This window comes from Festucalex cinctus, chromosome 17 (assembly GCF_051991245.1).
Source record: "Festucalex cinctus isolate MCC-2025b chromosome 17, RoL_Fcin_1.0, whole genome shotgun sequence".
Classification (NCBI taxonomy): domain Eukaryota; kingdom Metazoa; phylum Chordata; class Actinopteri; order Syngnathiformes; family Syngnathidae; genus Festucalex; species Festucalex cinctus.
Genome location: NC_135427.1, coordinates 20811540 through 20824325, shown reverse-complemented (window position 1 = coordinate 20824325; position 12786 = coordinate 20811540). Strand labels below are relative to the sequence as shown.

At 51.3% G+C, this 12786-nt stretch overlaps 1 protein-coding gene across 1 annotated transcript; it reads right to left on the bottom strand.

Moving 5' to 3' along the window:
• Positions 1-365: 365 nt before the first annotated feature.
• Positions 366-11683, bottom strand: LOC144005381 (uncharacterized). The gene is made up of 8 exons (XM_077503506.1): positions 8860-11683; positions 7269-8742; positions 5331-5379; positions 3742-4181; positions 3497-3576; positions 1438-2205; positions 475-1296; positions 366-374 (listed from the first exon to the last, which is right to left on the bottom strand). Exons 1-8 carry the CDS (start codon positions 11629-11631, stop codon positions 366-368), a joined length of 6414 nt encoding a protein of 2137 aa, XP_077359632.1. The 5' UTR covers positions 11632-11683.
• Positions 11684-12786: the final 1103 nt, after the last annotated feature.

The window sequence follows — 12786 nt, the reverse complement described above, 5'->3', positions numbered from 1 at the left end:
TCAGTAACAAAAAACACTTGCAAAAGGCAAGGAGTACAAACGTAACAAAAAACACTTGCAAAAGGCAAGGACCCGGATAGAATACACAAAACGCTTGCAAAAGGCAAGGACTACACGAACTATAACACGGAATGAATCAGAACAAGGTTAAACAACAAAAAGCGCCGCGGCAACTCACGTGTAAGTGACAGAACCAAAACAAGGACGATAGCAGATCAGAATTTACCAAAAGGAGTACGCAGAGAACACTTGGACACGATGGTGAGCAAGTAATAATCCGACATCTGCCTGTTGCTCCTCGGAGTCCTTTTAAAGTCCTGATTACCGATGAGTGGCAGGTGCGGCGTTGGGGAACGCCCCCCTTGTCACTGGCACTGAAATAACAAAACACAACAGGGCTGAGATCTGAACCATGACAGTACCCCCCCCTTAATGGACGCCCCTTGGCGGACCACCTGGTTTAGTCGGATGTGCCGCATGAAAGGTGCGCAACAAGGACGGGTCCAGGATCCAGGAGCGGGGGACCCACTGACGCTCTTCAGGTACGTAGCCCTCCCAGTCGACCAGATACTGGAAGCCCCGGCCCCTGCGCCTCGAGTCCACAATTTCCTTGACCTTGTAGACAGGCTCCCCATCGACCAAACGGGGAGGAGGCGGAGCTGGTGCAGGAGGATTCAGAGGGCTGGGGGTCTCTGGCTTGAGGAGGGAGACGTGGAACACCGGATGCACCTTGACCGAGGGCGGCAGTCGGAGCTTTACCGTGACAGGATTGATGATTGATATAATCTCGAAAGGTCCGATATGACGCGGACCCAACTTCTTGGAGCACCCAGCAAGGTGCATGTCCCGGGAAGAGAGCCAGACCTTGTCCCCCGGTCGGTAGGTGGGTTCCGGTCGCCGCCGGTGATCTGCTATTTCCTTGTTGTGGGCCGCCGTGCGGGACAACGCCGCTCTGGTTTCCCGCCATACTTTGTGGGCCCGCCGTAGGTGCTGCTGAATTGTAGGCAGTTCAATGGGGCCCTCCTGTGACGGGAACAGGGGTGGTTGATAACCATATGCCGACATAAAAGGTGAGCGCCCAGTCGCCGATGACGGCAGGGTGTTGGTGGCGTACTCGACCCAAGGCAGGTGCGTAGACCAGGATGTGGGGTTGTGTAGGCAAACACATCGAAGGGCTGCTTCAAGGTCCTGGTTGGCCCTCTCAGTCTGGCCGTTAGTCTGTGGGTGATACCCTGACGACAGGCTGGCTGTGGCTCCCAGCAGTTTACAAAATTTCTTCCAGACCTGGGAGATGAACTGCGGCCCACGGTCTGACACCAAGTCCACCGGTAGTCCGTGAAGCCTGAACACGTGTCGTGTGAGGAGTTATGCTGTCTCCCAGGATGGCGGCAGTTTGGAGAGAGCTACAAAGTGTGTCAGTTTGGAGAAACGGTCTACCACGGTCATAATCACTGTGTTACCTCTCGACCTGGGGAGGCCGGTGATGAAGTCCAGGGAAATATGTGACCAAGGCCGCGATGGGATGGGTAGTGGCCGAAGCAGGCCCACAGGAGGCTGGTGGGATGATTTTCCGCACGCACAAGCGGTGCAAGCCTTGACGAAATCCGCAATGTCTTTCCTCATGTCTGGCCACCAGAATCGTTGGCTGATGAGGGCAAGGGTTCTGTTGATTCCCGGATGGCATGCGACTCTTGAGTCATGACCCCACTGTAGGACCTCTGCCCGCAACGGATCAGGGACGAACAATCTTTCGGCTGGGCATTCACTAGGAATTGTGATGCACTCCAGAGCCTCCGTGACCCTCCTTTCCACCTCCCATCGCAATGCGCCCACAAAACAACGTTCAGGCAGGACTGGTTCCGTCCCTGCCTCGGTGGTAGCCGCATCATGAATTCGGGACAACGCATCCGACTTCTGGTTCCGGGACCCCTGGCGGTAGGCCACGACGAAGTTGAACCGGGTGAAGAGCAAGGCCCAACGTGCCTGCCGTGAGTTCAGTCTCTTGGCTGCACGGAGATATGCCAGGTTCTTGTGATCGGTAAGCACTTCGAATGGCTCCTTGGCGCCCTCCAGCCAGTGTCTCCATTCTTGCAGTGCCAGGACGATCGCCAACAGCTCCCGATTCCCGACGTCATAGTTGGCCTCCGCGGGGCTCAGTTGCCTGGAGAAGAAGGCGCAGGGGTGGAGCTTCCTGTCTTCTGGTGACTGCTGGGACAGGACCGCCCCCACTCCTGAATCCGACGCGTCAACCTCGACCACAAAAGGAAACTCTGTATTAGAGTGGGTCAACACTGGCGGGCTAATAAACAACTGTTTTAGTTCAGTAAATGCACCTTCTGCGCCAGGTGTCCACCGAAATGGAATTTTACTAGATGTCAATTTAGTAAGTGGTGCTGCACGTAAACTATAGTTCCTAATGAAACGGCGATAAAAATTGGCGATGCCCAAAACCCGTTGCAGCTGTTTCCGAGTCTTGGGGTTTTAACCGGATCAGCTCGCAGTTGCCCCCCCCTCGATTATAAAGCCAAGGAACTGAACAGACTAGGAATGGAATTCACACTTTTCTGCCTTAACGTAGAGTCGGTTCTCTAAGAGGCGCTGGAGATCCAAACGGACATGTTGCCGGTGTTCATGCAGATCGCGCGAAAATATTAAAATATCGTCCAAATAGACAAAACAAAAGACGTTCAGCATGTCCCTGAGGACATCATTAATCAAACACTGAAATACCGCAGGGGCATTAGTCAGGCCGAAAGGCATCACACAGTATTCAAAGTGCCCGAGGGGAGTCTTGAAGGCGGTCTTCCATTCATCACCTTCCCGTATCCGAACCAGGTGGTAGGCACTTCGCAGGTCAAGCTTAGTAAAAATTCTGGCGGACTGCAACGGAGCGAATGCCGAATCCAACAAGGGGAGCGGGTATTTATTTTTCACCGTGATATCGTTTAGACCTCGATAATCTACACAAGGACGGAGGGTCTTATCCTTCTTGTCAATAAAAAAAAAAAAACCTGCCCCTACTGGTGACTTTGAAGGACGGATTTGACCGGTTGCTAGCGAATTAGAGATGTACTCCCGAAGGGCTTCCTGTTCAGGTTGGGACACCTGATAAAGGCGTGAATTCGGCAACGGTGCATTTGGGATCAGCTCAATAGTACAATCATATGGCCTATGGGGCGGCAACGCCTGTGCGCGATCTTTACTAAAAACTTAAATCATGGTATTCTTCTGGGACATGATCAAGACAAATAGACTCTGGAGTTGGGCTAACTAGTAAGGTGGTTGCCCCCTCTGCCGATTTCAAACAGTGAGCATGACAGAAGGGACTCCAGTTCTCTAGGGCAGGCTTATCCCAATCAATGTCGGGATTGTGAGTCTTTAACCAAGGGAGCCCCAACACTAGGGGAGCAGCACGGGAAGGCATAATGAAAAAACTCCTTCTCTCCACGTGATTCCCCGAAAGCCTCAAGACGAGTGGACCGGTAGTATGTCTTACCTCCGCCAGAAGGCGCCCATTGAGGTCGAAAACCTCTTTAGTTTTTTCTAAGGGTTCCACCGGGCTTCCTAATGCCTCTACTACACAAGGATCAACAAAGCAATCGTCAGCACCCGAATCAATAAGAGCTGTAATCTTATGGTTCTTTCCGAAACCTGACAACTCCCCCGACAATTCTAGCCGTTTGTTTTTTCGGTTAGACCTTATCGATGTGCATGGTTCGGGTCCCCCCGATTTGTGCTCACCCTGATTTGCGTCCGTTCCGGCCCCCTCGGTCTCGGTCGCTCGGCCTCCCAGTCGGGTTGTCGGTCGCGTCCGGCGTGGAGGTCTCGCTGGGCATGAAGCCACCCGATGCCCTGGTTGACCGCAGTAGAGGCAGGCTCCAACGAGCCACCGACGACGGCGCTCCTCGGGGTGCAGGCGTCCACCTCCGATCTGCATGGGCTCCCCCATGTCGGCTGGGGAGCCCGGAAAGGAGCGCGCTTCCGCGTCTTCGTGGAGAGAGAGTCCGTACGTGCGGTTGTTGGCGGCCGACACATGCTGCTCACAAGCACGCTCTCGGTGCCGTTCCCGTAAACGATTGTCCAAACGGATGGTGAGCGCAATAAGTTCCTCGAGAGTGTTCGTGTCGTCACGGACCGCCAGTTCATCCTTGGGTGAGGTATTCAGTCCTCGACGAAATATACTACGCAACGCACAGTCATCAAATCCGCTCTCCGCGGCCAAAATACGGAACATAATCGAATAATCTGCGACAGATTTTTCCCCTTGAACAAAGTCTAATAACCGACCTCCGGCCTCTCTCCCTTTAACTGGATGATCAAACACACTTTTAAATTCTAAAACAAAATTCGGGAAAGAGGACCGAAGGTCCGGTCGCGAGTTGTTCACCACCATCGCCCACGTAGCGGCTTGGCCAGACAGGAGACTCTTAATAAAAGCTACTTTGGACTGATCAAGAGCATATGTATAAGGTTGCTGGTCGAAAATAAGGGAACATTGGTGCAAAAACTGACCGCAACCTCCAGGCTGTCCATCGTAACGCGACGGGTGGGGCAAAACAGGTTCCCTCGGTGTAACCGGGAATGCGGACGCGGCTGTGTCCGTTCGCGGGAGTTCCGGGTTTGGCACCCCGCGGGAACCGAGCTGCTCGATCCTCGCAAACATCTCCTCACACCGGTGAGCAAGCCTGCCCACCACCTCTTGGAGTCCGGCCAATGTGCTTTCGGTTTGCCCGACCCGTTGCCCCTGGCTGGCCAATGCCCTTCTCACCTTCTCTGAGTCCGCAGGATCCATGGTCGGATTATTCTGTTAGGTATCGACTCTGTCGATAAAAAAAGTGGATCCCAGAAGCGCAGACTCAGAGGATGAAAATACAATTTCGATTTATTTACAATCCGAACCAACAACGCTTGCTCGCAGGCAAGAATATTTCAGTAACAAAAAACACTTGCAAAAGGCAAGGAGTACTAACGTAACGGAAAACACTTGCAAAAGGCAAGGAGCACAAATGTAACTAAAAACACTTGCAAAAGGCAAGGAGCACAAACGTAACGAAAAACACTTGCAAAAGGCAAGGACCCGGATAGAATACACAAAACGCTTGCAAAAGGCAAGGACTACACGAACTATAACACGGAATTAATCAGAACAAGGTTAAACAACAAAAAGCGCCGCGGCAACTCACGCGTAAGTGACAGAACCAAAACAAGGACGATAGCAGATCAGAATTTACCAAAAGGAGTACGCAGAGAACACTTGGACACGATGGTGAGCAAGTAATAATCCGACATCTGCCTGTTGCTCCTCGGAGTCCTTTTAAAGTCCTGATTACCGATGAGTTGCAGGTGCGGCGTTGGGGAACGCCCCCCTCGTCACTGGCACTGAAATAACAAAACACAACAGGGCTGAGATCTGAACCATGACATTTATGTATCGATATTGGGATATGAAAAGGTGTATCGATATGATAGCGATATATCGATATTTCAAACCCAGCCCTACTTACAAGTTATTTTGTTTAATAAAGCAAAACTAACAAATACTCAGATATTGTTCATTTCTACCAGGGGAGGGGTGATGGGGTGTGCGGACGGAGTGTTGGGGGGGCACCACAAAACATTTATGCTTAGGGCACCAAAATGGCTAGCGCCTGAGACCGAGTCACTCTGCTTACGTCATGTATAGACCACGTCACGCTGATTACATCATCTCACTGCGCAAAGACACGTTGAAAGGACGTCTTTTTAAGGTAATTCTTGTACGTCCAATCTCGGTCCGCTGAAGGTGCAGACTGTGATGCCAGATGACGTCGTTTTTCAACGTCTTCTGGACGTTCCGTATTTACGTCTTTTGGACGTTTCGTATTTACTTTTTCAGGACATCCAAATGAGGGCTAATGTAGTAAAATAAGTCCAAATTATCTATCACGCCTCTCGTCTCAAAAAAACAAAACAAAACAAAAAAACGCATAACTGAAGCTTGGCCCACCCCACACTAGCACGTAGCAATCAACATGTCCTCCTCACGTGTGGTAGTTTTTCTCCATGGCAGAAGATCAAAATATTTTCAATAAGGATTCTAAGAGAGGGAAAGAAGGCTTTTGCTCACCTTAAAATCCGTCATCATGTCATTCCGAACGTGAATGAGGCACAGCTGCAGCAGCTAATGTTGCTAGGCTATCGACGCTAAGCTAACAAGCAGCAACAACAAATCTAAAGCCATTAACGCCAAAGTTATGGCGTTCATAGCGCTAGACAAGCAGCCGTTTTTTGTAACTGACCCGTTTTTTTGCAAGTTAATAACACATTTGGAGCTACGTTGCATCCTCCGAAGTGGCCACAGCTTGATTGACAGGAATGGACTAACACTACACGTAAGTCTCACCGAAGTTTGGGGTGGCGGTTTTCAAGGATGCGTATCATGTTATTTTATTTTTAACTTTTAAAATTTCAGAGAAATCTCTCCTATGCCCAGTACAGTCAAAGCATTAATACTGTAGCATTTGTGAAATGATCAAGCCAAGCAGTGCAGTCTTCCCTCTGTAACGACTCAGCAGAGTCGATGAAAAACAGATCCCAGAAATGCAGGCTCAGAGGAGGAAAACAGTCTCGATTTATTTCTTTGGATAAACCGATAGCACAAAGCTTGCTCGCAGGCAAGACAGCGAAATTTACAGCGGTGCCCTTGCACACAGGCAAGGGACACGGAGGTAACAAAAAACACTTGCAAAAGGCAAGGACGAATTGGAAAACACAAAACACTTGCAAAAGGCAAGGAACGCGAATGTAACAAAAAACGCTTGCAACGGCAAGGAGAACTAACATAACCAAAAACGCTTGCAAACGGCAAGGAGAACTAACGTAACAAAAAACACTTGCAAAAGGCAAGGACTAGAAAAACACAAAACACTTGCAACCGGCAAGGACGACTCGAAATGCACACGGAATCAATCAACACGGGACTATCAACAAAAGGCGACGCAGAAACACACACGTGAATACAACTTAACTAAGGACGACGGCAGATTCAAAAAACTTTACCAACAGGAGAACGCGGAGAACACTTGGACACAATGGTGAGCAAATAATAATCCGACAGCTGGCTGTTGCTGGTCGGAGTCCTTTTAAAGTCTTGATTGCAAACATGTTGCAGGTGCGGCGCTGGGGAACGCCCCCCTCGTTACAGGCACTGAAAAAACAAAAGCACAACAGGGCTGAGAACCGAACCATGACAGTACCCCCCCCTTAACGGACGCCCCTTGGCGGACCACCTGGTTTATTTGGGTGTGCAGTATGGAAGGTCTCGAGCAATGACGGGTCCAGGATCCAGGAGCGGGGGATCCATTGGCGCTCCTCAGGTCCGTAGCCCTCCCAGTCCACCAGGTACTGGAAGCCCCGGCCCCTGCGCCTTGAGTCCAAGATTTCTTTGACCGTGTAGACAGGATCCCCGTCGACCAAGCGGGGAGGAGGCGGAGCTGGCGCAGGAGGATGCAGAGGGCTGGGGGTCTCTGGCTTGAGGAGGGAGACGTGGAACACCGGATGTACCTTGAGCGAGGGCGGTAGTCTGAGTTTCACTGTAACAGGATTAATGATTGAGAGAATCTCGAAAGGTCCAATGTAACGCGGACCCAACTTCTTGGAGCACCCAGCAAGGTGCATGTCCCGGGAAGAGAGCCAGACCTTGTCTCCTAGCTGGTAGGAGGGTTCCGGACGCCGCCGGCGATCCGCGATCTCTTTGTTGCGGGCCGCCGTGCGGGACAACGCCGCTCGGGTTTCCCGCCACACCTTGTGGGCCCGCCGAAGATGATGCTGAATCGTGGGCAGTTCAATGGGACCTTCCTGTGACGGGAACAGGGGTGGCTGATAGCCATAGGCCGCCATAAAAGGTGAGCGTCCAGTCGCCGATGACGGCAGGGTGTTGGTGGCGTACTCGATCCATGGTAGGTGCGTGGACCAGGATTCGGGGTTGTGTAGGCAAACACATCGGAGGGCCGCTTCAAGGTCCTGGTTGGCCCTCTCCGTCTGGCCGTTAGTCTGAGGGTGATACCCAGACGATAAGCTGGCTGTGGCTCCCAGCAGTTTACAAAACTTTTTCCAGACCTGGGAGATGAACTGCGGCCCACGGTCTGATACTAAGTCCATCGGTATTCCGTGAAGCCTGAACACGTGACGGGTGAGGAGTTGTGCTGTCTCCCATGACGACGGTAGTTTGGAGAGAGCTACGAAGTGAGTCAATTTGGAGAATCGGTCTACCACGGTCATAATCACAGTGTTACCTCTTGACCTAGGGAGGCCAGTGATGAAGTCCAGGGAGATGTGGGACCACGGCCGCGATGGAATGGGTAGTGGCCGAAGCAGGCCCACAGGAGGCTGGTGGGAGGATTTCCCGCACGCACAAGCGGTGCAAGCCTTGACGTAATCCGTAATGTCTTTTCTCATGTCGGGCCACCAGAATCGTTGGCTGATGAGGGCAAGGGTTCTGTTAATTCCTGGATGACAGGCGACTTTAGAGTTATGACCCCATTGTAGAACCTCTGCCCGCAACGGGTCAGGGACGAATAGTCTCTCGGCTGGACATTCACCAGGAATTGCTACTCCCTCCAGAGCCTCTGTGACCCTTCTTTCGACCTCCCAACGCAAGGCGCCCACAAAGCAATGTTCAGGCAGGACTGGTTCCGTCCCGGCCTCGGGAGTAGCCGCGTCATGCATCCGAGACAACGCGTCTGACTTTTGGTTCCGTGACCCCTGGCGGTAGGCCACAACGAAGTTGAACCGGGTGAAGAGCAAGGCCCAACGTGCTTGTCGTGAGTTCAGTCTCTTGGCGGTCCGGAGGTATGCCAGGTTCTTGTGGTCGGTGAGTACCTTAAAGGGTTCCTTGGCGCCCTCCAGCCAGTGTCTCCATTCCTGCAGTGCCATGACAATCGCCAGCAGTTCCCGATTTCCGACGTCATAGTTGGCCTCTGCGGAGCTCAGTCGTCTGGAGAAGAAGGCGCAGGGATGGAGCTTCCCGTCTTCTGGCGACCGCTGGGACAGGACCGCCCCCACTCCTGAATCCGACGCGTCAACCTCGACCACAAATGGAAACTCTGTGTTAGGGTGGGTCAATACCGGCGGGTTTACAAACAACTGTTTGAGTACATTGAACGCACCTTCTGCGCTAGGTGTCCACCTAAAAGGAATTTTACTCGAAGTCAATTTAGTAAGAGGTGCGGCCCGTAAACTATAATTCCTGATAAATCGGCGATAAAAATTGGCGAAGCCCAAAAACCGTTGCAGCTGTTTTCGAGTCTTGGGGCTCGGCCAATCAACCACGGCCTGAGTCTTAACCGGATCAGCTCTCAGTTGCCCCCCCTCGATTATAAAGCCCAGGAATTGAACAGACCTAGAATGGAACTCACACTTTTCAGCCTTAACGTAGAGTCGGTTCTCTAAGAGGCGCTGGAGAACCAAACGGACATGTTGCCGGTGCTCATGCAACTCGCGCGAAAATATTAAGATATCGTCCAAATAGACGAAACAAAAGACGTTCAGCATATCCCTGAGGACATCATTAATCAAACATTGGAATACTGCAGGGGCATTAGTTAGGCCGAATGGCATCACGCAGTATTCGAAATGCCCGAGGGGAGTCTTGAAGGCGGTCTTCCACTCATCCCCTTCCCGTATCCGAACCAGGTGGTAGGCACTTCGCAGGTCAAGTTTAGTAAACACTCGGGCGGACTGCAACGGAGCGAAAGCCGAATCTAATAGCGGAAGCGGGTATTTATTTTTCACCGTGATGTCGTTCAGCCCTCGATAATCTACACACGGTCGGAGGGTCTTATCCTTTTTCTCAATAAAAAAAACCCCCGCCCCTACAGGTGATTTTGATGGTCGGATCTGACCGGTTGCTAGCGAACTTGAGATATATTCCCGAAGGGCTTCCTGTTCAGGCTGGGACACCTGATAAAGGCGTGAACTCGGCAAGGGTGCATTTGGGATCAGCTCTATAGCACAGTCATACGGCCTATGGGGCGGCAACGCCTGTGCGCGGTCTTTACTGAAGACTTTACTTAAATCATGGTATTCTTCCGGGACATGATCGAGGCAAATAGATTCTGGAGCTGGGCTAACAAGTACGGTGGTAGCCCCCTCTGCCGACTTCAAACAATGAGCATGGCAGAAGGGACTCCAGTTCTCTAGGGCAGGTTTCTCCCAATCAATATCGGGATTATGAGTTTTTAACCATGGAAGGCCCAACACTAGGGGAGCCGAACGGGAAGGCATAATGAAAAAACTCCTTCTCTCAACGTGATTCCCTGAAAGTCTCAGGATGAGTGGACCGGTAGTATGCCGAACCTGCGCCAGAAGACGCCCATCGAGGTCAAAAACCTCCTTAACCTTCTCTAAGGGTTCCACCGGGCTTCCTAACGCCTCTACCACACACGGATCCACGAAGCTATCGTCAGCACCCGAATCAATAAGAGCGGTAATCCTAAGGTTCGCTCCGAAGCCTGACAACTCCCCCGCCAATTCTAGCCGTTTATTTTTGCTGTTCGACCTATTTGGTGGGCATGGTTCGGATCCCCCCGGTTTGTGCTCACCCTGCTTTGCGTCCATTCCGGTCCCCTCGGCCTCGGTCGCTTGGCCTCCCAGTCGGGTAGTCGGTCGCGTCCGGCGTGGAGGTCTCGCTGGGCATGAAGCCATCCGATGCCCTGGTTGACCGCAGTAGAGGCAGGCTCCCACGAGCCACCGACGACGGCGCTCCTCGGGGTGCAGGCGTCCCCCTCGGGTCGGCATGGACTCCCCCATGTCGGCTGGGGAGCTCGGAAGTGAGCGCGCTTCCGCGTCTTTGGGGATGAAGAGTCCAGACATGCGGCTGTCGGCGGCCCGCACATGCTGCTCACAAGCACGCTCTCGGTGTCGTTCCCGTAAACGGTTATCCAAACAAATGGTAAGAGCAATAAGTCCTTCGAGAGTACTCGTGTCGTCGCGGACCGCCAGTTCATCCTTGAGTGAGGTATTCAACCCACGACGAAATATACTATGCAACGCACAGTCCTCAAATCCGCTCTCCGCGGCCAAAATACGAAACATGATTGAGTAATCAGCGACAGACCTTTCCCCTTGAACTAAATCTAACAACCGACCTCCGGCCTCTCTCCCTTTGACAGGATGGTCAAACACACGTTGAAATTCAGAAACAAAATTCGGGAAAGAGGACCGAAGGTCCGGTCGAGAGTTGCTCACCACCATCGCCCACGTAGCGGCTTGACCAGACAGGAGACTCATAATAAAGGCTATTTTGGACTGATCATGAGCATAGGTATACGGTTGCTGGTCGAAAACAAGAGAACACTGATGCAGAAACTGACCGCAACCTCCAGGCTGTCCATCATAACGTGACGGGTGGGGCAAAACGGGTTCCCTAGGTGTAACCGGGAGTGCCGACGTGGCTGTGTCTGTTCGCGGAAGTTCCGGGTTTGGCACCTCGCGAGAACTGAACTGCAGGAGCCTAGCAAACAACTCCTCACACCGGTGAGCAAGCCTGCCCACCACCTCCTGAAGACCGGCTAATGCAGTTTCGGTTTGCCCGACCCGTTGCCCCTGGCTGGCCAACGCCTTTCTCACCTTCTCTGAGTCTGCAGGATCCATGGTCGGATTATTCTGTAACGACTCAGCAGAGTCGATGAAAAACAGATCCCAGAAATGCAGGCTCAGAGGAGGAAAACAGTCTCGATTTATTTCTTTGGATAAACCGATAGCACAAAGCTTGCTCGCAGGCAAGACAGCGAAATTTATAGCGGTGCCCTTGCACACAGGCAAGGGACACGGAGGTAACAAAAAACACTTGCAAAAGGCAAGGACGAATTGGAAAACACAAAACACTTGCAAAAGGCAAGGAACGCGAATGTAACAAAAAACGCTTGCAACGGCAAGGAGAACTAACATAACCAAAAACGCTTGCAAACGGCAAGGAGAACTAACGTAACAAAAAACACTTGCAAAAGGCAAGGACTAGAAAAACACAAAACACTTGCAACCGGCAAGGACGACTCGAAATGCACACGGAATCAATCAACACGGGAATATCAACAAAAGGCGACGCAGAAACACACACGTGAATACAACTTAACTAAGGACGACGGCAGATTCAAAAAACTTTACCAACAGGAGAACGCGGAGAACACTTGGACACAATGGTGAGCAAATAATAATCCGACAGCTGGCTGTTGCTGGTCGGAGTCCTTTTAAAGTCTTGATTGCAAACATGTTGCAGGTGCGGCGCTGGGGAACGCCCCCCTCGTTACAGGCACTGAAAAAACAAAAGCACAACAGGGCTGAGAACCGAACCATGACACCCTCGCTATAATGCGGTTCACTTTTCGCGGTCTCGCTGTATCGCGGATTTTTTTTTAAAGTGCAATTTTGCATATTTTTTTACAGTAATATATCCATTTTATAAAATTTATGAAGGTTTGAACATTGTCAATGTTTGAACAAGAGAGAAATGTGAGAACATGTAAATGCCTCAATGAGAAAAGTGTATAAATTGTGCGGTCGGGGATTTTAGAGCCTTAAAACATTTATAAGAGTTGTAAAACATAAAACTAACTACTTCGCGGATTTCATTTATTGCGGGTATTTTTTGGAACCTAACCCCAGCGGAAAACGAGGGAACACTGTATAACCATTTAATGCTAGTTACTGTCGGCTGTAACCAAGCCACAACACATCACGCTAATGTGAGCAGCTTATTTAGTTATTTATTATTATTATTGTCAAGTCTGTGTTGCCTTCATGGCCCAT